The sequence below is a fragment of the Cupressus sempervirens genome, chromosome 3, assembly GCF_028749045.1.
Source record: "Cupressus sempervirens isolate cs-2001-9-10 chromosome 3, ASM2874904v1, whole genome shotgun sequence".
Classification (NCBI taxonomy): Eukaryota; Viridiplantae; Streptophyta; class Pinopsida; order Cupressales; family Cupressaceae; genus Cupressus; species Cupressus sempervirens.
The window spans coordinates 664,061,817-664,087,564 of NC_143120.1; the positions used below are offsets into that span (position 1 = coordinate 664,061,817).

The 25,748-nt window shown below is 35.6% G+C and overlaps 3 protein-coding genes across 9 annotated transcripts in view; 2 read left to right on the top strand and 1 right to left on the bottom strand.

Annotated features, from left to right (window-relative positions):
• The window catches only part of LOC149568454 (uncharacterized), a 334,059-nt gene that overhangs the window by 59,989 nt on the left and 248,322 nt on the right, over nt 1-25,748 (bottom strand). For all 7 annotated transcript variants that reach the window (XM_089821382.1, XM_089821379.1, XM_089821377.1 and 4 more), the window contains 2 exons: nt 1,083-1,176; nt 565-660 (listed from right to left, as the gene is read on the bottom strand). In XM_089821382.1, coding sequence (XP_089677508.1) covers nt 565-660; nt 1,083-1,176 — 190 coding nt within the window. The remainder of the gene's footprint in view (nt 1-564; nt 661-1,082; nt 1,177-25,748) is intronic.
• LOC149568455 (uncharacterized) lies at nt 7,688-9,433 on the top strand. The gene is made up of 4 exons (XM_089823409.1): nt 7,688-8,304; nt 8,427-8,659; nt 8,768-8,920; nt 9,006-9,433. Exons 1-4 carry the CDS (start codon nt 7,688-7,690, stop codon nt 9,431-9,433), a joined length of 1,431 nt encoding a protein of 476 aa, XP_089679535.1.
• Nucleotides 9,845-10,777, top strand: LOC149568456 (uncharacterized). The gene is made up of 2 exons (XM_089821384.1): nt 9,845-9,916; nt 10,048-10,777. Exons 1-2 carry the CDS (start codon nt 9,883-9,885, stop codon nt 10,542-10,544), a joined length of 531 nt encoding a protein of 176 aa, XP_089677510.1. The 5' UTR covers nt 9,845-9,882; the 3' UTR covers nt 10,545-10,777.

Sequence of the window (25,748 nt, forward strand, 5' to 3'; positions counted from 1 at the left end):
GGAGCCTCTAGAGAGAGAGAGGTAAAAAGGAATCATGAAAGATCAAATCCATGAATAGATCAAACAACAAATCCCAAAAGCGTTTTTATCACTCAGTGAGCCCTTGCCAAACAATTATACCATCTAAGAGTTCAATTATATCTTGTACTTCCAACAAAAAGTAAAATTGTGTAAATATCTTATGTTCATTTAATTATATCCTTATGATGATTAATGATATCTAAGAGAATAAAATGGGAACACTGCAACTCATATTAAATCACTTTTGGATTAGACTTTTAGGCAAGTTCAGCATAGACTCAAAGCCTAGTTAAAGTAGTAAACAGAAGATATATGATGGATCTCTTGTAAGTAACACAAACAGGTTTACAATATTTATAATCAGGAACATAACGTTTTCTAATTGAGAACACCGTAAAGAAGATTTCAGGATTTCAACATTGTTAATAACCTTTGATAAGGTCCACTTTTTCAAAAAAGGTTCCTCTAGTTTTCTGTGAGGAAAATTACTTTCTTATATACAGACATGAATAAAGGTTACTCTAGTTTTGTGTGGAAAGTTACCTTCTTATATACAGACACACCCAAGGAAGGAATTGAAGCAGGAGGAGATAACACAGTACATAGATTTTCAAGTTGCTCCATGTAGCTTTTGTTCAGCTGCAGCATAGGAATAAAATCTGTTAAGGTTGCAATAATTTTGTGTTACACATTAATTAAAACCATATTTCTATCATCTGCAATCAATATTCAATCATAGCTACATTTTCAAGGACAATAATACATAATCCTTTAATCAAGCAATGGTGCTCCAACATTTCTCATAACTCTGTTAAGTTTCAAAAGTAAGAATTAAAGTTACTGTTCCTTTCAAAAAAGCACTCAGCATTTAAAACTGATAGCATATTGTCATATAGACATTTAAGCAAGTATTCCTTTTATGTTGTCCTCTCACAAAAAATATAGATATTGGACTTTGTAATTTTCAATGCAGGACTGTCATAAAGCACAAAGCTTGAAGTTACTAGAAAGTCATTAAATTTTGAAATTTGCGGAATACAAGGGTTGTTTAGTAGGGCTACCTGGATATGCAGATTTGATACTGCACGCTGAAGACTTCTTGTGATCACAAAACTTAAAAGGCGATCAATTCCAAGCATACCTGTAGGCCCTAAGCTGTCCAACAGAGCAGTAATAATTCAAAAACCAATTTAGATATATTTAACAAGTTGACATTTGTTTCATATTACTTGGACAACTGAAATGGTCAAAGACAATATTATCCTAAAGGAACTCTTCAATCTTTATAAAACACTATGAATTAATATGAAAGTAGATTAAAAATATATCTTTGTTTATACAACCTTTTGTAAACAATAAGAAGCAAAGCCAATCTTTGGAAAAGAAAAAGCTGTCATTATTTGGCTCAGAAACTTGAATACTTTTAAAATTATCATTAAGGCACTTCTTACCTGAGAAAAAAACTATGCCAATAGTTTAGTAGATGTAGAAACAAGTTACCTGAAGTATGGGAGCTCAAGAAAACTCTCTCCTAAGAAAAATGCATGGGGATAGCCTTTTACCTAGCTGAGTGTTAGAAAGCCTTTTAAAGACATTTACTCAAGGATTTCAATGTAATGTTTCCGGTTGGAAGAGTAAACATCTAAGCCTTGCCAGTTATATTATTATCACTGAAAACAGTCCTCCAAGAACTACTCATGTACCATCTTTCAATTTTAATAGCCAATAAAAAAACAATCAGTCAGGTAGAAAAGATGATGTGAGTTTCCTAATCAAAATGTAACCTTGATGGGAAGGAATGCCCTTCAATACAATGGGAGAAGGTTTACAAGCCCAAAGAAGAAGGTTTCGACTTCCGAGGGAAGAAATACACCCTGCTGAAAGGATACTCTGTAGAGAAGAGCTTCTCTCTAAAGTTACCAAGAACTTCAGCACATCAAGAACCTTGCAATCCTAATTCTTGGCTCATAAGTTTTATGTGGCTAGGTGTAACACAATCTGTAAAGTAGAAAGAAGAGAAATTGGAGAGATCTGAAGGGTATCCGTATTATCACTATAATTGGGCACAAAATGATCTTTTGATTAAACTAGATTTCAGAATGATATGAATTGCTCCAGATATATCATTTGCACCAGTATTAATATTTGTAAATCTGTTCAGTAGTTTTATTGTAAGAAAGCTAAGCCACATGTTCGGGTTCAGGGACAAGTTCAGATAGGAAAACCTGGTATGTGGGTCCGTGATTATTTTTTCATTATGGTTCATATGGGTTCACGTGTTCTTGTGTGTACAGATGTGTGCATTATATACCTTGCTTCAAACATGCAAGATACAGAGAGAAAATGTGAAATGAAATGTGTTTGGAGGCTTCAAATGGGGGCCATTTTAGGGTTAGAAAGAAATAAAATAACATTAAAAAAATGTGTTTTTACTATTATTGTGGACCACAGGTCTGATCACGGACCCTGCCTGGACCCAGCAATAACCCCCACGCAATCCCAAATCCAGTTTGCACCCAGATTTGGTTCGAGGGTCCAAGATGCGAACCTAGTGACTAAGTAAGAAAGTAAACAGTCAGCATAAGTTATCTATGTTCCAAACATCAGAAACATGATAGATTTTGCTAATGGATCTAACTCATAAACCAAAGACCAGAAAGCTAGTTGACACAATCACTCAGATGAAAAATTTGAGAAAATTTTAGTTGTGGGATTTTATGTACAGCTTGTTGGTGCAATGATCAGAGATGACCCAAATTGACTAATGCCCATTTTATATAGAGGTTAAAGGTCTAGCATATATTTACTCGTGCTAAAAGTCATTTAAAAATCTTGTGCCATTTTACATTAAAAATTGGATTTATCAATGGTATCCCTAGTCAACCTTGATGATCAGCAAGTTCTTGTTTGAACAACAAGGTTCCATCAAAGAGCATACCGAAAGGTGAGAATTCAGAATTTAGATCGCTGCAGACTTTTAGCACAAAGCTTCTTCCAAAGCAACAGATCATACAGACATGGAAGATGCAATAAATTCTCTTCTCAGCCACAGTAGATACAATAGAGAAATAATGACAATTTTGCTATACTTCAGCAACAAACTTGCAAACACATCACTTAGAAATCAAACCCTTATACTTCAACAACGGCACAAAAATCAGAACTTAGAAAAAACCACAAAAGCATCAAAAAGAAATAAAATATCCAAGCATGTTTTTCTCAACAAATGGGCTTGTATTTATAACCTCCAGATGCCCTTTTTGTTGCCAAAATGTAACTTCACCTAAGAAGCTTCACCACACAACATTAATTAGAAGCTTGCATTAGATTCTTTCACTTGACTTGGCTTAACTAATTAATAAATGGCTCTTTCTAATGATAACTCAATTCTCAACTTAAGTGAATTATAAAGTTAAATTATAACTTTATTACAAGTCATTTAATAAATTAATAATAATTTGGCCACTAAAAATATAATAACTCCCAAAACACTCATGATTTAAATATGAAATTTGAAATAGGAGTCATACTTATTATTTCTCCATGTGACCAAATGCACTTTGCAAAAATAGAAAGGGTCCATCTCAATCAACACCCAACTTACCACAAATAGTAAGTACACAAAACTAAGCCCAAACAAAATCCAATCTGAGCCAAATGAAGACCAACCCGTAGCTTACTGAATTGTGGAGAAGACAAGACCCTCCCAAGCCAAGCCACTGCCTCAAAAGGCCCTCTATCCGCAATAATTAGCCTACGAGGATCTCAATAATAAGTTAATCCCTGAAACTCCAATGCTGCCAAAAAAGGGGACATTACAAGAAAATTGAGTACAAAATACTCTTGAGGTCTAACGCCAAGAATTTGGGGAGTACATGAGGCTGGAGGATATAATACTACAAGGATCCAAGAATTTGCATACTAGAAGGATGCAATTATTGTAGGGGGTGGGAGATTCTGAATTTGACAATATTAAGCGCATAGTGAAGCAAAAGTATGTGATTCCACAAACAAAAAGAGAGCACAGGGTTTGGGACTGGCACATGACAATATACAATATGAGCAAGGAACAAAGGAATGGAAGAAACGTATAATAGTATGAAAAAGTTTGAAATCCCATTCAAAGATGGAAAGTGACCAAAGAACTCAAACTTATATAAAATAGAAAGGGGCTCATTACAATTTTTTTCAGCATAGGAGCATTGGATGAATTGTGTTACTTATGAGTCCCCTTCTTGGTTCATAGGTACACAATTATACCTAACATTAAGAATTCGTATGAATGTATGTTAATTCCTACAAGATTGGGGTGTCATTACATACTTCATATAAGTGATCTACCATATATATATCATTAACATTGTTGGATGAATATTTTGTGACTAACAGTTAATGCAAATTCAGTCGCAAAATAGGGTTAGCAGCCACAATGTGTGAGACAGAGTCTCTCCTACCTTAAAAGAAAGGCTCCCCCTTCTCATTGTTCCTTGGATCAACTCAAGGTAAGCAAGAAGTTAAGAGATATTGTAAAGGGGTGTTACCAATTTTGTTTCCTCTTATTTCAGGAAAGAGATCCACTCGCAGAGCAAGTAACGGCCAAGCTTGATATCTTTAACTACACTTCTATCTAACAGTAGGAAATAGTGATACTGATACCAAAAACCAACTCAAAGGCTGATTGAAAGTGTACCATCTTAGATCTATCTCTAGTTTTTCTAATCTATAAGAATGGCTATAAACCTCACAAACCTCTATGCAATTCTTTTAAAGGTAAATATCTACCATTCCAGTGCACAAACTTCCAGAAGTAGAAGATTTCTAATCTATAATACTAATAAATTGCATGAATATAAGATAGTGATACAAAATACAGTCACAACTTCTAGTTTGCATCACAACAATTGCTTCCCGTCACAACTTCTAATTCAATTGCTTCTCATACTCACTTTGTTATAATACACATACAAGATTAACTTCAATAAAAGACACTAAAAGCAAATTGCAGTCATAGCTTCCAATTTGATTCACAACAAGTGCTTCTAGTCATAGCTTCGGATTCAATTGCTTCTTCATATTCACTTTGCTTTTCAAAATTGCACTACACAATCATAGCTAAGCTTGCATGAGTTTGGCAGAGCTCTCTTCCATATAAAAAAGATGATTATTTATAAATGAAGGGCACTCCTTTATATAGGCAAAGGAATGAGAGAAAATTAGAGAAAAGTGTGGGAAGAACTCAACCACCTTGACTAAGTCAAATAAGAAAGAAGATTTATTAGATTACATGACTGAAATTTCGTGTAATTGAATACATGCACATGGATTACATACAACTTATCTTTGGAATCAATCCTCTAGATTATCGGCAAAGCCCCTTGTACTTGACGATGCAATCGCAGATGATCACAATATCAAGATTTCATGTATTTTGTGCTACTACATTCACGTTGATAACCATGGTGTTGCATCTTTTAATAGCCTCTGATTCTCTTTGATGAACTGTTAGTTGTCATTTTGAAAACATGATGTAATCAAGCTTTTCTAACTCCATAGTTCTTGTGGATTCTCCTTTACCAGATTTGAATATTTTGGAGTTTCTAGCACTTTGAACACCTTCTCAACGATATCCAAATGTAAACTTGGAACAACTTCCCATTAGCATCTTTAACTGATTTTTTTTTTTTTTTAATCAAAATGTTTGTCGCACTCCCACACGAACTCGGGTTCTAGTGCAGTCATTGGGAAAGTGGAGACCAAATGAATATTGCTTCTTTTATTTGAAGCATATCTTCTTGACAGGATGTCTCAATTCTTTGAATAAATTCTGACATATCATGACTTGAAGAGTTCCTTACAACATGAGAATTCCGAGGAGGGAAAAAATCTTTCAATGGGATTGAATCCATGAGGAATTCAAGATTCAAACAATTCATGGCAGATCCATGGAGTATAAGTGTTCTAGGTATGATGTAGATACTTTTTGAACACTTAGGAAGGCTGGAATGTAATGTCCCCATTTTTAGCATGTTCCTGTAGTTGGCTAGGTCAGTTTACCATCGCAACCCTCATGTGCTGACAATGGGATTTGAGGATCTCAGTTCTATAATTATAGGCTTTCCAGTAGCCTAGGTGTGTTTTGGCTCCATTTGAGGGACTTATTATTTATAGTAAGTCAAACTATTGGTTCCGATGTGCTTAGTTGAGTTAGAGGAGTTGTGTGATGTTCTCAGTTTTTATTTCAAGCTTCCAATTTGGGCTCCAAGAATCTTGGAGGGAGCGTCTATTTATAATAAGTTACCCTGCTAGGTTCATTCATCGTCTTTCATCATTTGGATCACTTTGGTGTTGTCAGATTTTGATTCTGATACCTCTTCAATTGTTTTTGCAAGACGGGTGAATTATTATTATTATTATTCATCTAAATATGTTGAGTTTGTTATTTTTGTGAGTGTTGTTGGTTGGTCACCTCTGTATCATAGCTCGTTGGAACCGGGAGGAAAAGTTTTAAATTGTGGGAACAAAAACAGTGGCTTTGCGTGTCAAAATATTAAATTACGATGAAAAAGGTCATTTTTGGAGCCAAAAGCAATTAATACATTATATTAATGGCACTTTACTATATTTTAAATGTTGTGTAGAGGAAGCTTCTTAAGTGGAGTTCTTTTGGGAAACTATTGTCATTTGGAGATTATAAATATGAGGGCATTTGATGAGAAAAGCATCAAATCATTTGATTATCTTATTTTGCTTTGTTGTCATTGTGACATTTCCTGAAGTTCTGATTGTATGTGCTCTTGCTGAAGTATAAGGGTTTGCGACTGACTTTGTGCATCAATCCACTACTGAGGTAAAGTGGTATTAATTTAATTTTCAATCTAAATTGAAGAGACTTCTCATACTGTGTCTATTGTGGCTGAGAAGTGATTGTCTTGCTGAAGAATTTAGTTTAAATCATAGTAACGAGATTCGCCCAAAAATCGCCTGAATCAGCGATTCTGCGACCCGATTCATCCTGGGCGATTTTTTTTGAATCGTGAATCGGTATCGCCAATTTCTGGGCCATGAATCGCTTGAATCGCCGATTCAGGCGATTCATGTAAAAATTGCCAAAATCGGCTATGAATCGGCCGCGGCATGTAAAAAGGGAAGTTGAAATTTAAAAAAAAATCACTTGTTTTTTTTCACTTTGTTTTTGACCTATTCTCTTTGTTATAACCCTAAAGGGCCTTCTATTTGTGAAGCATGAGTAGAAGAGAGGAAAAGTGAGAGAGAAGAAGAGAAAAGAAAAGCCATAGGTTTCCAACCGGCAAGAAAGAGGAGCACCAAAGAGATCAGCAGGCCATTTGCGAAGCCCATCAATTGCTTTGGGAGCATTAAGGAGCCAATATCAACACTCCTCAACTCATTTGCAAGAGGTAAGTGCTTATTTTTTTTCTTGCATGTTAGTGTATTATGCATTTTTTGTTAAATTTTTAGTGTATTATGCGTTTTTAGTTAAATTTCTATAGTTTTCAAGAATTTTAGTGTAAATCTTGAATGCTCTTTATTTTTACTAAGTTGCAAGCTAGGGTTTGTTGTTTTCTAATTTTTATTAGCTTCAAACTTTGATATTTTACATTAAAAAAATTATTTCAGCAGCCTTTCCTCTCATTTTTCGCAAATTCCAATGGGTAAAAAAGATGAATGTTGGAAATATAATGAAGAGTTTTCTGGAAGAACCAAATATCAAACAAAATGCATGTTTTGTAAAGAAAAAATAACTTCCGGGGGTATTTATAGATTGAAATTCCACATTGCTGCTATACCTGGACATGATGTTACAGTTTGCACTCACCAAACTCCTGAGGCAAAACGCACTTGCTTAATGGCATTAGAAAAAATTGAAAAAGACAAAGCAAATAGGAAAATGCAAGTTGAAGGGTTAAGGGGTATTGGCTCCCATGTTCCCGCATCCGCAGCTGCATCCACATCTGCATCTGCATCAACTTCCGCATCCGTAGGTTGTGTTGGAGAGGGTTCTTCTAAGCCTCCTTTTTATCCTAGTTCTTTTGCTCGTGCTAGTGCTAGTGCTAGTCGGTCACATACTGAGACGGAGTCCCACACCAACCTATTGCAGCCTAGAGTGCGGAAAAACAGAATGGATAGTTACTTTGTGCCCCGCACTACTCCTGGTTCCCAACCCACGCTTGAGGGCATGGGTTTGAACAAGGAGATTCACGATGCTGCCAGAAAGGAGATATGCAAATTTTGGTACTTTTGCAACATTCCATTTATTGCAGCCAGGTAATTGATTCTTTTTTCTTTGTTTTCTTTAAAGCTAAAATTAAAAGTAAAAGTAAAACTTTAATTATATCTACTTGTTTTATAATTTGAGTCTTTGACATCTAAACTTTTATTTGTGACAGGGCTCCTTATTGGCAGAATATGATAGATGCGGTTGCTATTTGTGGTCCGGTGTTTAAAGCCCCAACTGAGGCTGAGTTGAGCGGATACCTCCTGGATGAGATGGTAGAGGACATGAGGGTTGACCTCGAGGAGAACCGAAAGGAATGGATTGCAAAGGGTTGCACCATCATGACTGATGGTTGGACCGATAGGAGGAATAGAACACTCCTCAATTTTCTTGTATCCTGTGGAGGTGATTGATCATTCTACTTTCCTACATACATTGTAAATTTTGATTTGTTGAATGCTAATTCGTTAATGATCCATTTAATATTATAATTCGTTGTTTTGTTACTTGTAGGATATACCATGTTCATAAAATCCATTGATGCTTCCGCACATGTGAAAAATGCCACATATTTATGTGAGGCTATTGAGGAAGTTATAGCAGAGGTGGGAGAACAAAATGTGATCCAGGTGGTGACGGATAATGCAGCAAATTATGTTGCAGCAGGTAAACTTTTAACTTTGCAAGTTTTGAAAATAAATTTATTTGAATTTTGAAATTTGAGTTTCTAATTGACTTAAAATTGTTGTAGGTAAACTTTTGATGAAGAGGCACCCCACCATATTTTGGTCCCCTTGTGCGGCACACTGCATTGACCTCATGTTGGAGGAAATTGGCAAACTTGAGTTTGTCAAGTCATGTGTGGAAAGGGCAAAAAATATATGCAAATTCATTTATAATCATGCATTTGTCCTTAGCACAATGAGGAAGTACACAAAAGGCAAGGAGTTAGCTCGCCCAGGTATCACGAGGTTTGCCTCGAATTTCATCACCTTGCAGTCCTTGTTGACATCAAGGGATGGATTGAGGAGCATGTTTGTTGGGCAGGAGTGGATTTGCTCTTCTTATGCTACGACCACTGTAGGGTTAGATGTGGCGGATTGCATATTTGATGAGGATGGTTTTTGGAAACCCGCCAGAGAAATCCTTAACGTAAATTTATTGCAATTTAACATTTAGTATTTTGCTTTTACTTTAAGTTATATTATTTTATATTTAAGTTTTGACTCAAATTTTTTGTTTTACTTTATATGTAGGTCACTGAGCCCCTTGTAGCTTTGCTACGAACTGCTGATGGGGAGAAGCCCTCTATGGGCTACATTTATGAGGGCATGGATAGGGCCAAGGAGGCCATCAGAGCCCGATATGCAGGAGTGCAGGAGAGGTATGGCCCTATTTGGGACATCATCGATAGGAAATGGCAGAATCAGCTCCATCGACCCATCCACACAGCAGCTTACTATCTGAATCCGGCATTTCGTTTCCGTCCTGAGTTCAAGGCGGATGCGGAGGTTCTCACTGGCTTATACACAATGATTCAGAGATTGAGTAGCAATGAAAATAGTGCTGCTGCGATTGTTGAGCTAGACCAGTTCAACAATAAGGAGGGGCCACTTTTCTCTGGCAGGATGGCCATAAATGCTCAGACAACACTACAGCCAGGTAAAAATTAAATAATATATCCAATGTTCATGAATCTAGATTCTAAACTTAAAGTTGATTATATAATGCATTAATTTTAGAGTTGTAATTTGTAAATGAGACTAATTGTTTTTATTTTTTCCTTATTTCAGATAGATGGTGGCAAATGTTTGGGGCCACAACCCCAAACCTTCAAAAAATTGCCATCCGCATTCTGAGTCAACCGAGCAGCGCTTCTGGATGTGAGAGCAGTTGGTCCATGTTCGAGCACATCCACTCGAAGAGGAGAAACAGGTTGACAGTGCAGAAGTTGAATGATCTTGTCTTTGTTCATTACAACCTTCGTCTTCGGATTAGACAGATTTTGGGCGCTGACTCCTCTCCGATCATTCTAGAGGAGATTGATCCAGAATCAGAGTGGATCACAGAGACCGTGGACCCAGTCTTCACTGAGGAAGACCGCGCGTGGGTTGACCAGGTGGATGTAGAGGCTGAGGCTATGGCTAGGGCAGAGGAGGCAGCTAGAGCACGTTCAGGCATTGGTAGACGCACAGACGCAGGCCCTAGCGACGTTATGCATGAGCCCATTGCCCATGCAGGGGACATGGCTCGGCGGTCCTCTAGGACCTACCTTACACGCCTTTCTTAAAGGCAAACTGGATACTCAAAGGCTGAGGTTGAGGCTGCAGCAGAGCTAGAGAATGATGATGAGGATGATGAGGCTTGAGCTGGAGCCTTGTTTTTATATTTTGTTTACACTGTATAGATATTGATAGTGATACTGAATCACTGATAGACATATGTTTCAAACTTTCATGGATCTTCATCTTAGATTTATACATACATTTATGATTTGATGTCTTATAGATCTTCATGATTTCATCTTACTGATTCTATGATTTGAATCATTATGATCATTTGATTTTTATTTACTTCAGCTAGCATACAATTTACATTTTAGTACATAATGATAACATAGTTACGTATGTGATGGATTTTATGTTTCATGTTTATGTATGTTAGATTCTATTTGATGATGTTATAGTGTTTTTAAGTTATATTCAATAAAGGGTGCATGAAATAAGTCTTAAATTGTTAAAATCTTTACATTTATAGGGTTTTTTCAAATTTGCCGATTCATCGTCGATTCACCGGCGATTCACCCCCGATTCACGATTCGATTCGGCCGTGCCGATTCCGATACGATTCCGATTCACGTTACTATGGTTTAAATTCATTTTCAATTATCTCTATTGTTGGGTGAGGGTTTAGTCTGCAAGTTGGAGTTTGGTAGTTTTGGATATCCCAATTTGTTCGATTTGCATCAGAATTAGTGTGTTTCATTTACAGCTTGAATGCCAAGGCTTCTTGTATTGGCATGATTTTTATATCAGTTTTGGGGAGCATTTGACGAGGTAGGTAGACTGTAAATGCTAGATTGAAATTGGACCACTTTCAATTTGACTTTGCAATTACATTCTATGGCAAGGACCAAGTTCTTAATTTGTAAAATTCAATTTATATTAATAAATAGTTTGAAAGTATAACAGGCTGGCTTCAAATTCTAATTTATAGCAATCAATAAACAATCAAATTCCCTTTACATTATATTGCTGTATGGTTTGTCTATGAATGAATTTAGAGGTTGGTGTGAATCATTTCAGAATTGTTAATTGGAGTTTGGTATTTATTTAAGCAAAACTTAGAAGGCCAAAATTAAATAAATTTGTAATCAGTTTGTTGTACATCCTGATATTGTGTTTGAAAATTTAAGACATCATATCTAGTGATTGCGTTGCTTGCCAAGTGTTTGACAAAATGTCAAACCATTGAAATGTGAAAGAAATTGATGCTTTATTTAGCTATAACCAGACAGAGTTATCGCATGGAACTAGTTGGGACATCTTGTATTTTGGGCAATAATGGCCAAAATCAGGTTTTGGAAAGTGGATTGAATGTAGGCAAAAATGGGGCTTTTGTTTTGAATGGACAAGAATGCAAGTTGGAAGTATATGGACATTTGTAGGATCAGAGTTTTTATATTCAAAAATGTGTTTTTACCAAAACCGGATTTTGGAGATGCAATTACATGTGATGAAAAACTCATCATTTTACCTTGTCTAAATAAGCAATCGGGTTTTGGAATTCCTATTAAATATTTGGCAATGTGGAGTTTGAATGAAATTTGATAATGCACTGGATATGAATGATAGAAACATGAAGGATACTTGCAATCATTGAAAGATAGCTCCAACTTTTCTCCACAAAAACAAGCAGACAAAGTATATACAATAACTAAAAAAAAAAGGAAGAACATACTTCTTTCTTTGACTCACTTGATAAGTTCCAAAACATTATTTTTGCATGCAGTTTCATTTTTTAGTTAAGAGGGCTTTTGAATTTGCAAAAAAAAAAGTTTCAAACTTATTTGATAACTTGAAGCAAAAAACTAGGGCTGTATTGAAACAAATGAAAGAGACAGCTAAAGAATGACACAAACAAGCAAAATGATAAAGAAATGCAAGCAGAACCAAAATCTTACACTAAGTTGGAGGACATAGAGTAAAACTTGGAGCAAGAATAAGTTGAAGTTATCACGTTCTCTTAAAAATTGGGTTTCACAAGTGTGTTTGCATGTAAAGATCATATGCTTTGAAAAATTTGAACTCCAGCTCCAAATTATGGTTTGTTGATGCAAATGCATGTGCAAGATGATGCAATTGACGTCGCAAATGGATTCTTAAGTGCAGATCGCACTTCTCCAAATGATTTGCGTGTTTGAAAATTTCTTCTCAAGCCAAATCATGGTTTGAAAGTTAGAATACATGTGCAGAAAATGATGCAAATGTTTACTTCAAAAGCATTTCCTTTCCAACACTTTGGCAAATTGGGGTTTGAAAGATGTGTTGCATATTTAAAATGGAGTTTGCTGCAAAAAGTGGTTCCCCGGCCCAATTGCATGTAATGTTTTTCCATCAAATGTCCAAAATCGGGTTTCAAGAGGCCCCCTTTACATGCAATGTTTTTCCTTTAAGACTCAAATCAGGGTTTGCAAATTGAAACACATTTAAAATGTGCATTCCAAGTGCATGAAACCAAGTCTAAGCTCAAATTGGGGTTTAGGAGATGCATTACAGGTGACGTTTCCTTCAAATGCTTAAGACATGGTTTAGAAAGGTCATTACACGTAATGCAACTGCATGCCTTCCAATGCCAAGGTGAAACCAGGCTTTTGATAGGGCCATTACGTGTTTTAAATACAATGTATTTGCATAAACTCTGCTCCAATGAACTTGAAAGCCAAAATAGAGAGAGAAAAAACATGTGAAAAACAAGCCTTTTATTGCAAATCAAGGTTTGGAAACCCATTTACATATTTTAAATAGACTCTTTCTATGCAAATCAGGGTTTGGAAGTGTCATTACATGTCATGTTTCGGGCCTTTAGAAGCAAATCATGGCTGTTGGAGGCTTTTAAATATTTTGAAATACATGCATTTGGAAAATTGCAGTTCACCAATGCATTTACATGTTTTATTTTTTGCACAAAACTTCTTTTCCATGCAAATCATGATTCTTAGATGCAAATGCATGTTTACCTTTTGCATGCAAATAGCAAATCAAGGCTTAGAAGGTAAAATGCATGTAAAACAACCCAGCTAGTTCTTTTGCTAAGAAACAAGTGGTTCGCAAGCTAAGAATGTGGTCTGGAAGGACAATTACATGCATTTCATTCAAAAAGTAACATGTAGTTGACTTCTATCACTCAAGTTTCTATTTAGCACATGTCTAATTGATTCACTTGAGTGATTCTAACTTTAAAGGGTCCATTACATATTTACACTAACATATTTTTACACCTTTATGTGTAAATAGGTTCAAAAAGTAAAATTTCCCTTAAATGTTGAAGTTAAAACATTAAAGTAAAACTCAACATCAAAAAAGACTATATAGTGCACTTTAATAACTTAAATCACTTAATTTATAAATTAAAGCGAAACTCTACATCAAAATATAACATAAAGTGCAATATAATGACTTAAATCACTTAAGTTATGAATTTAAAATTAAAAGTAACTTGAAAGCATAACATAAAGTGATTTTAAGTCATATTTAAAAATGTTAAACTCAACATTAAAATATTAAGGTCAATATTTTAAATATGCAATGGAGGTTCTAAACCCCATCTTTTGTACACTAAAACCTTAATATCTTTTGACTGACAACTCCAATTAAGCCCCAATATATCTCAAAATGAGGGTGAGACTAAGAGCAAGAGATTTAAGGAAACAAAAAGGTAAAAACAATCCAAACAAACACTCAAAAACATAAAAAGGACTTTGAAGGCTTCAAAAATCAAGTTTAGGCTAACAAACTAAAAACAAAAAGGACTTGATGAGAATCTTTTGTAATGTCCCTCCAGTATTGTCTTTTTGAAGATGATATATAATTGTTCAATAAAATAAAATGATAATTATTTAATATTTGTTTAGTATTTTTGTGAGCTTACATTAAATAACTACTTCATAAATTGAAATATTAATTATTTCACAATTAACTATTAATTAAAAAAGTAGTTCCCATATCCAGTTGCACACAGGAACAAGAGAGGACTTTTAAATTGTCAGTTTGAACTCGTTGGCGGTAGACTTGATTTGGAAATTACTTCATAAGTTGTTGACAAAGGGATGCATTTAGAATTCCCTTCATCAAGAATTACCTAACCTAGTGGAACCAGTTCGTAGGCTCAATTTATGCAGTGGAACACACGCGGTAATCTATGTTCAAAATTCAATTGTGAAGAGGAATATCGGGCATTGAGTAGCAAGTAACCGTTAAATAAAATAAACATAATTTACCAAAGTCATATTGTGGGAGATTGGTGCACATAACCTGGTTCAACAAAAATTGCCCAAACCTATTCCATAGCGGAAGGAAGGCATCATTCTATATGGAAGACCAGTCACGTGTTTCCAAAGAAGACAAGGAGAACTATTTTGTCTTCACTGGCGGCAGAGGTACCTAGTAATAGACAAAAAAATTTGTCTTGTACTTATTTGTTAGCTCTTTCAATTGTTTTAGCGCAAGAAGAAAAATTGGGTGCAACCAACATCTAATTCCGTATGATGGCAAAAGAAATATTTGGCTAACATGGAACTTGGTGGCAAAGTTTATATCATAGTTATACAACTATTTGCAGGTTTTGCAAGGTGGAGAGGTTGATGTGTTTGTAGACAGAGCCTGGAGAAGGACAAGACTTAGGCAGGAATGCCAGGTGCATCCTTCTAAATCTGTGATATTCCAATCTCAATGCTATGAATAAATCCGTTGTGTAGATGAATTCAAATACTGTATTCAGAATTAAGTTATTACATAGGATGTTGGTTATTACATCCTATGTTAAGATTGTGAACTTCAACTGAGATTTACATTAAAAATAGATTCTAGAAACCTGGAATCTTACACCTTCAGTAAAAAGACTCAATATATGAATTGGGAATGACTGATTGATCAATCTTTGCCTATCAAATAGTGAGTTACCTAAGAGAAATATGAAACTTAATTGGAGATTTTTTGTAGTGTTGCCTCCATTTTGCAATGACAAAATGAAGGACAACAAACATTAACCCCATTATTAAAATCTATGATAGATTTAATCTACAAGTTTCTTTTAATTTTGCGCATGCCTATGTAATAACCCCGGTCTGGTTATGGCTTAACCGAATTAATTTTTTCGACATCAATCTCCTTACCCATTCGTAAGGTTGTCATTTTAACAAACACTTGGCAGGCAAAGCTAATTGATACTATATAATTTATATAATGCCAAAGTCTTGATCATATTGCAAATAGATCTTGCCCAATTAAATATGTAGTATGAACAATCCCGCCTCGACAACTATGATGAATAAATGCACTGGAGAAAACTGATTATTAACAGGACTACTGTAATTTTGAAATTCTGACAGCTCCAAATGAGTGCCTGTTTGTACACTCAATGGCCCAACATTGGTTGTATCAGAATTTTCAGCTTGATTGACAATTTTAATTGCAAACATGCCAATTTATTAGATAACTGCAGAATCATAACAGTGAATACTGGGCCCTGAATCTTGATCACAGACCTTAGCGAAGGCCTCTAAATCCTCCCAATATGTAGACGCAGCCCTGTGACTTATCCGCAGTCCCTGGAAATAGAAATCCGACCTCTAGAAATGAAATGTGGGTCCTGTAGAAGTAATGTCCAGCAACTAATTATGCCTCAGCCTTTGGAACAACGATTGGTGCTTGTAACATCGAAATGTTGCCTTCCCAGGTAATGATCAGCAGTCACAAATGCCCAGGTCAAACTCTAATAATGCAAACACTGATTGGTATAACAATTCCAATAGATCCAACAATTTTCAGACAATCTCCAGCATTAAGCTCCTCCTTAGCCACAGCAACAACAGTAGGAGGAATTCCTAGTAAATAACAAATCCACTATACTCCAGCAGTGGAATAAAAATACTTCTCAGCTACAGTGATGAACAGTAGAGAAGTTGGGCAAACTTAGCTATACCTCAGCAGCTAAATTGCAAATGCAATTCTGAGAATTTATAACCCTTATACTTCAGCAAGGGCCACAAAATATCAGACTTAGAAAAAACCACAAAGGCAACAAAAGAAAATATATCTTCAAGCATGTCTTTCCCAATGAAATCAGCTTGTATTTATAACCTCCAGATTCCCTTTTGTTGTCAAAATGTAACTTCACTCAAAAAGCTCCACCACACAACAATAGCTAGAAGCTTCTATTAGATTCTCTCACTTGACTTGGCTTAACTAATTAATAAATAGCACTTTTCAATGATAACTCTCAAATTAAATGAAATTATAAAGTTAAATTATAACTTTATAATAAGCCATTTGGTAATTAATAATAATGTGGCCACTAAAAATATAATAACTCCCAAAATACTCTTCATTTAAATGTCATCTGAAATAGGAGTCATACCTATTATTTCTCCATGTGACCAAATGCACTTTCCAAAAATGAAAAGCGTGCATCTCGATCAACACCAACTTACCAAAAATAGTAAGTACACAAAACTAAGCGCAAACAAAGTCCGATTGGAGCCAAACAAAGACCAACCTGTAGCTTACTGAGATGTGGAGAAGATAAGACCCTCCCAAGCCAAGCCACTACCACAATAGACCCTCTATCCACAATAATTAGCATACGACGATCAAAATAATAGGCTAATCCCCGAAACTCTGATGTCGACAAAATTGGGGACATTACAGCCTATGGACTAGCAAGGACCGTCTTAAGTAGCACAAATCATCTATATCCCCTTGTGCCTAAACAAAAGAAGAGTGTTAGCCTTGCCATATCAAAAAGTTTGCTAAATTAGTGGCTACTCCATAAAAAGTCTCTATTGCTCATTTATAAGATGTTATCATGCATTAGTTGAGAGAAGCATGTACATCAATGTAGCTTGGTTTAGTTGTGTACTATTTGGCTGATTGATTATCACGTCCTATGATTTTTGTTTACAAGTCATTAAGAGAGCTCTTGGCCAGTCTTTGGGATACAAACAAATATATCCAACATGTAGAAATTATAATTATGGGAAGCAAAGAGAATCTTGAATGAGTATAAAATGCAATTCTCAACTTCTACCCATACTTGACACACATAAGGCACAAAATGGTATGCCATGATGACTAGCTTGATGGTCTTTCCTCTAGGGAACTCAGGTCGTTGCATGGTCTAGCTAGGGCTTAAGGTTTGGGTCTAATCCTTTGCTCTACGGCCAAGGATTGGGATTCAACCAACGGATTCCACTTGGAAAAATTTGTGAGTCCCCTTTCTAACAAACCCTAGAATTTTCCCTAAAACCACAGTTACAACAAATTAGGATCAGGGTCACTTTTCACCAATTAAATATCCTTCTCGTAATGCAGCGTGAGACTTGAAGCTTGCAATCAAGAGGAATATACACAAATATCCACACAAACAACCATACATGTATAAATGCCATTAGGGTTCGACATTATGTTGTTTTCAGAGATTACCAATAATACTCCACAAACATATTAGAGGGAAGGAGAGACATGAGAGGTCTGCCTAAGCCATTTCTACAAGTCCAAGAGCAATGCCAATGACAACCATAACCCTCTCACTTGGCAACTTGTACCAATGTTCCCCATCTTGCCCCATCTTTTGGGAAACACAAGCCATCTTGAAGTTTGGTAGAGGTTGTAAGTGGGTCCTCAATTCTTTGGCATAGAGGCTCTCTAGTCCAATTTAGGACAACATACTATGTAGCTTGTGCAACACTACTTGCTTACACCTTAGGCCCTTCCTTTCAAGATGGGACTCAAACAATTGAGCACATTCACAAGATTGTTAACATAAGCACTTCAGTTGTTCATTATGATAATCACATAGTTGTAACATTACTCATTTATATATTGATCTTTGTAGATTTCGTGCTTGGTGTAAGTTGTCTTTGAGGACATTCATGATGTCCATACTCTATCATATGAAACCTATTGCCCCTCATACTTGGCTTTCTCGTGAAATCAAACTTTAGAAAGTGGTTGTTTGTATCCATACAATGCTTTGAAGGTAATCATCTTGATTGACATGTAGTGAGTGGTATTGTATCAATACTCACTAAGGTGTAACCGTTTTATACACTTGTTGTGGTGGACAATAACATAATTTCTCAAATACCCTCCATTCCACTTGTTAGCATATTCAGCTTGCCCATCTCTTTGAACATAGTAACTTGTGTTAGAGGTGAATTCAAAACCCGCTAACTAGAAGAGATCTTGCCCAAAAAATGAAAAAAGAATCAATTGGTTCAATCACTTACCATGTTCCTCGGAAAATCACGTAATTGAAAGATTTCTTTGAAGGATATCTTTGCTATTATTGAATATCAATGTTTAGTAGATATTACTATGAAATCTGCATAATTAGAAAGATGACCTACCACCACAAGGATGCAATCTTTCCCTTTAACTTTTGGTAACCTTGTCATAAATTCCATGGATATACTCTCCCATTTTTTATTTCATAGGTAAGGCTGCAAAAAAATGCATTGAGTGGCTTCGCTTGGTTGTGTTTATTTGATGGGTCATGCATTCTTGGACATGCTTCACGACACCCCTCTTGAGGCCTTTCCAAGACTATATATCCTATATTTACTTGTTGGATATACAATACCCTTGGCCGCCTATGAAAGGATTGTCATGGCATTCTATTATGATTTTATCCTTCACTCTTGAGTTGGACATCAAGAAATATCCTATTGTTACAAAGGATAATCTCTTTTACAACTTTGTACTCTTCATTTGGTGAATTCCCTTCTACTATCTTATTAGTCTATGTGTTCTTAGCAAACTCTACCAATTGTTAGAAATATTAATCTTTCCTTGGATGTATCTAATTTGGGATATTCCAAGGATCCCTACTTATAGTTTGTCCTCTAGTCCACATGTGAAGGACATGTCATTTACTTGTCCTCTTGTCCATTTGTGAGGATAACTCATCTTTGTAAATCATTTTATAAAGTAAATTAGTTTATCCTCCTTAAAAGGATCTTGACACTTTACACACACTTATTATGAATGTGGCATTCATAGAAGTTGGAGATACAAATGCAACTCCTTTCTCATCTCTATGAAAGAGGTGCTTCTCTCATATTCTTCTCTATCCATTGATGTTATTCTCATGAGCTATTTTGCTCCAAATCTCTCTCTGTCATGTCCCCATTTCCAACAATAATTAAATAATAAATATTATTAAATAAGTATAAAGCTAAATTAAATTAAATGGAATTCAAGCCATGTTAATAATACAAAACTAACTATATTATTAATATAATAATATAGTATTTACAATTAAATAAATAAACGAATAAATCAATAGATTAACTAAATAGATAATAATAAATATTAAAATAGAAATAAGTCTATTATGAATATGACATAGTTGATAATTTTAAAAAAATTTAAAAGATCAATAACAAAGTGAAAGGTATATTTTAAATAACAAATGATTTAAACAATCATAAATACCATATTACTTCTATTGGTCATTCAAGGCTACACATTCTTAATATTGGCCAAAAGCATTAAAGAGAAAATGATGTCATTAAAGGATACAAGTGATGCGACTCCTGCAATGCATCTCAATGTTTCGAATGAAGAAGACATATTAAAAAGGGCCATCGAATAAGGATTTGGGATTTAAAGAAGAGGCATTCTTCTATCAAGGGAGGCACATCAACATTGGATACCAAACTCTGTGCAGAAGTTGCCAAACACAGTTGCATAATACTCGAACAAAACCAGTGTGAGGGCAGATAATCATCAAACATGGTCTTACTACCATCACTGGAAAAAGGAGCAGACATAATTACAATGTCTTCTTACATGTTTAAAGTTGGAGCTAAGTTTCAAACACATCCAAGCATAAGCACTCGGAGCTCTATATCTGCAAGGTAGCCAAGTTGATACACCCAAACATTCCATCATTCCAAGGATAAAGAAGGATTTTGCGTGAAGAAATAAGTAGAAGTCCACGATACTTGCCTTATTGTTGACTATACGGAGAAGACCTATTTCTCTAACAAGATATGCAATATCATACTTGAACCACAAGAAGGTAAGACGTAGATCATCATACTAGTGATAGGGGAAGACACTGACAAATTTTATCTAATCTGTGACACCCGAACAGTGAAAGCAAATAGCTCCTAAGAAAATAACTATTGACGTTATCAATACCTGTGTATAGTGCAAATAAGAGACATCTATGTGTAACATAGACAACGAAATATAAGTCAAATACAACATTCACTCTTGAGGGAAAACATTTTTTAAAAGTACATATTGTTTCTAAACAATACTATGCAAGTTACATATAACTTGTTATATTAATAATCTCAGCCCTTGTTGCAAACATTTTTATCTAAAACATATATTTAAAGCCATAGTTCAAAGAAATATAATTTTTACATAAGATTGTCAACCATAACTAATACATCTTCACATTCTTATCAACCAATTCATAAGCATGTAATGCCCGTACACTAGATAATTCCCGACAACATATTCTATAATATCTAGAAATCAACTTCTAATAATTTTTTTTTTAATTATAATTGATTGGCATCGTATAAAGTGTAGTGGAGATAACCACCTAGAATACTTTATTGCCTCAAGAGGGGACATTACACTCCCCAATAGGCCTTTGCCTTCATTCATAATATTCAAAAGGGGTTTTATTTGCTTTCCCCTTTCAGAATCTTGTCTCCTTTTTTGCTTTCTAAACTGTACAAGAGACAAAACTTGGACAGCAAAGACCCATTTGCTTCATTTAAAAAGGACATATCTCTATTCAACAACTCAGGGGCAATTACGCTTGTCGGAGACTTCAATGCTAGGACAGAAAATAACCAATCGTTGCAATTGAACATAAAAGGAGGAGAAGATAACCCTTTATGGTTAGAAGAAAATGATGAACACTCTTGGATGAGAACCTCTCAAGACTACAAAGGGGGCATCCACATTTCGGGACACAACTTTTGGGGATGTGTAGTCTTTTTGGCATGGTTATTTGCAATGGCATGAGCAGCTAGCCAACATCGAGGGATATCATGTGCAAAACATACAATGGTCAGAGCGTGGTCGACTATGTGATTTGTTCTCAAAACTGGATTTCTAGCATGATAGATTTCAATGTTGGGGATGCTCCTATATAAATGAAATCTGATCACATGCCTCTTTATTTTAATTTGGACTTGGTTCCATATAACTTGCATAATGAACGTGACTTCCACATGGAAAAGGAAGGCACTAGTAGTGGGAGAATACTCATTAATTAAAACAAACAACGACATATTCAGGGCTGCTCTCAAACAACAATTTCTTGAGACAAATAGCACGAATGAATGGATCAACATTGATCGAGAACATGTACACAGCAGCTTGGTTATCCCTATTCTTCACAAAGCACTAAAAGAATGTAAAAAGATCTCGCAGTAAAAAGAGGGCTACAAATACTTGTCCTGCTAACCCGTGGTATGACGAGGAGTGCAAGGCAGCCAAGAGATCTTTGAAATGCAAGTATACAAACAAAGAGGACAACAAAAAATATGTGGGGTTGGTTCAGTCAAAAAAAAGAGATTATGTAAATGCTAGATGGGAGGAGTTATTAGCCCATAGCAAACACAATCCCAAAGACTTTTGGAAAGAATTGAAGCAAAGAAAAGAACAAAACGAAAACAATATCACTGCTGCCCATTGGTTAGAATATGAGAAGTTAGTTTATGAGTGCATGGAGGGGAAAGAACCATCTCTCGTGGTGACATCTTCTTCTGAGCTCTTCACAGTAGAGCACATCAAACTTGGAATAAACAAGTAAGGAAATGACAAGGCAAGTGACATAGAGGGATTGCAAGCTGAATTTTTGAAATGGGGAGTTGATCTTTTAGCTCCTCCCATAATGAGGATCTTTAACAGGGTCATTCAGGATGGCTTTCTGGATGATTGGACCACTAGTGTGGTTATACCTTTATTTAAGAGTGGGGATGTTAACAACCCATCTAATTACTGCACTATAATGGTCAACCCTCTATTTGGAAAACTTTTTGGGAGCATGGTGGAACACAGGATCAGAAAATGGGCAGAAATGGAAGGAAAAAGAGAAAAAGGACAAGCAAGTTTCAGACCAAGACATTCTACTATTGATCATTGCGTCACTCTTAGGCATTTGATCGAGAATGGGACAGCGAGGGAGGAGAAGCTTTTTGTTGCTTCATAGAATTCAAGAAAGCCTTTGATATGGTGCCTAGAGACAAGCTATGGAAAAGAAGAATTAGGCATCCCGAATGTATACAAAGCAGCAGTGCATAGACATTATGATAAAGTTAGAGCAAAAATCAGAGCTAAAGAGGGAATGTCTAAGTGTTTTGGGAGTGACATTGGAGTGAAGAAAAGGATGTCCGTTATCCCCCACTTTGTTTGGCTTATATGTTGATAAATTAGAAGCTTGGCTAAATGAAATTTATGGGGAAGAGGTCCAGTTAGCTGGCTATGTGGTGAAACTTCTTATTTACGCAGATGATCTAATCTTCATATTAAAAATTTCTTAGGGATTAAAAGATCACTTAAAGGCATTAGAGCACTTCTATCAGGAAGTGGGGATGCAAGTGAACAATTCCAAGATGAAAATCATGATTTTCTCTTTGAAAAGAAAGGAGGAACATTCAGATTTTCTTTTTGAAGTCAGGCCATTAGAAAAGGTGAAAGAATACAAATATTTAGGGATTGACTTCAACCAGAAGCTTAGCTGGGAGACTCGTAGAGTTAAAAGGATACAGGGGGATGGAAAGCGCTATATCTATTGCAAAACAAATGTAGAAATATCGAGCTATGGGATTGGAAGACCAAGAAAACTCTATTTGGTTTGATGGTCACTCCAGTTGTTCTTTATGGTTGCGAGGTTTGGGAGAAACTGTTAATTCTGTAACTTGTTAAGCATACTAATCTGATAACAGATCGATCTGATCTAATATAGCATGATAAGTATAGGACTAAGTCATTGCATTGTTTCCTTTATAAGATCAGCACCTATCCTTATGATTTTGGTTTAAGACTAATCTAAACATCATTGTTTATGTTTGTGGTTAAACTTAATTATTCTTGGAAAGTCATTGACTTCTAGAGGTTAGGCAAATAAACTTTTGAAGAGACATGTCCTTTCTAAGGACATGTCTCTTGATTCCTATACTTATAGAGGGTAAGGATGAAGTCTAAGGGCACACAAGAACAAAGACAAATCTGCTCCTTAGTCATTACTGCCCACATATGAATTGCAGAATTAAAAGACAGAATTCTGAATTACATTTCTAATTCAATTGAAGGCAATACTTTGAAGTTATTCTCAGCAATCACAAGGAGAAGAAGAAGATCGAATCTAGTCTATATTCAGTCATAGAATTCGCTGAAACTTTACAAAAACAACATGACAAAGTGTGGGTGGAGACAACTAGAGAGAACCCAAAAACACCTAATCACTACTAATATCAAAGTCAAGGCTTCTGTATCTTATGAAATCTTGTTAGCAGAAACTGGCATGTACCTATTGGAGGTGGCTGCCATAGCTCGGCTCATAAGTTATTTAAGGAAACTTGACAACATGGATAGCAAATGTTGGCCCAAAATTGCAATGAAAGAGGACTTGGCTCATAAGAAGAAGACTTGGATGAAACAAAACATAAAATCATTAAACACATGGAATATCAAGTTGCAAGAGTGTCCTACCACCAACACAGAAATAAAGAAGTCTGTCATGGGAAAATTCCAAACTGCCATGTGGCCTCTTAACATGGATCACAAAAAAAACACATTATATCAATGTTTTCAATCCTTTCATGGGGCATGGGGATCAATGATATCTGGGGTCAGCTATTAATAGTAAGGCTAGGATGTTAATTGCTCAGTTGAGGACTGGATCACATCATCTCAAATGCGAGACCGGTAGATGGGAGAAGCCTAAAGAGAAGTGGGAGGAGAGAATCTGTAAGTTCTGCGAGAAAGGTGTGGTTGAGATGGAATGTCACTTTCTTACTGAGTGCAAGGCATATGAGAATATTCAGGCCCAATACAAGGTCATCTTATAAGCTTACACAATTTGTTCAATGATAATAAGATAGGACAAACTGCTGACTCGATTGTCAAGATTCATAGCAAGTGGTTGGATCTAGAAAAGAATTAGAATTAATGCTTCTAATCTATGGTCCCTTAGACCGATGGTCTTGTGGACGTCATTAAAATCCTTCATTCATTCATTCATTTGGTGTATGCTCTTGGAACTTGGTTGTTTCATGGTAACACCTCTTCTCACTTCACTCACTTGGGTTGATTTAGTTTCCTTGCTCTTCTTTATCTTTTTCTTACATGGTATCGGATCATAAGTGCTAATCCCTGCTTTGAGTTCTTGTGTTGAAGGAAGCCATTCATTGGAGCTCACCGTATTTGGAGACATTTTTTGAGATAAGAGTTTTTTGTAGTTTTTAAGCTTATTCTAACATCTTTTGTGTGCAGGTTTTATATATTATAATTACTTTTTCATCTAACTCCCTTTTAAAGGCTTGCCGCCAAAACAAGAGGCACTTAGCACTAATATTCTTATTGCAAGTTGAATATCTCTTTTTGGTTTGAATATCTATAGAATATTACTAATCAATTCATTCAAGTTTCATTGAAAAATCCTTTTAAAATATTATTCTCCTCTTATCATTGAGCTTACAGCTTTTTTTTCAAGATGTTATTTTACTAATAGTGTTCTTGCAAGGAATTTTAAAACTTTGCGCTTGTTTATCATTTGTCATTTTCAGTTGATATTGCCCACAGTTCTTTCATTAAATCTAATCTATAATTTTTTTTTTACTTGACTTTCAGTTTGGCCATTCCCTCCATAGTCGGTGGCCTTATTTGTTTTTTATTCTTGGATTGGGCATGCCTGCATACCCCAGCTCGGTCATTGTCATATTTATTTACCCCTTTTTCAAAGTTTTTTATCTCAAATTTCTAACCAAGCATTCCAAGTGTCTTATATCCTCTCAATACTGCTATATGCTCCCAGTTTTCTGTACAGACCACTGTGGGTTTGTGTTTCTTTTCTCCTGTCTCTCATGCATGTCATTCCACAAATGAGGGATTGCCAATATATATCCCTTAAGAGGGACGAATGGACATGTCCCTTAATGTAACTATGCTGAAGAGATGTGTCTTTTCATTGCTTTTGCAATATTTACGGACTGCAGTTACATTATTTAATAACAGTGATT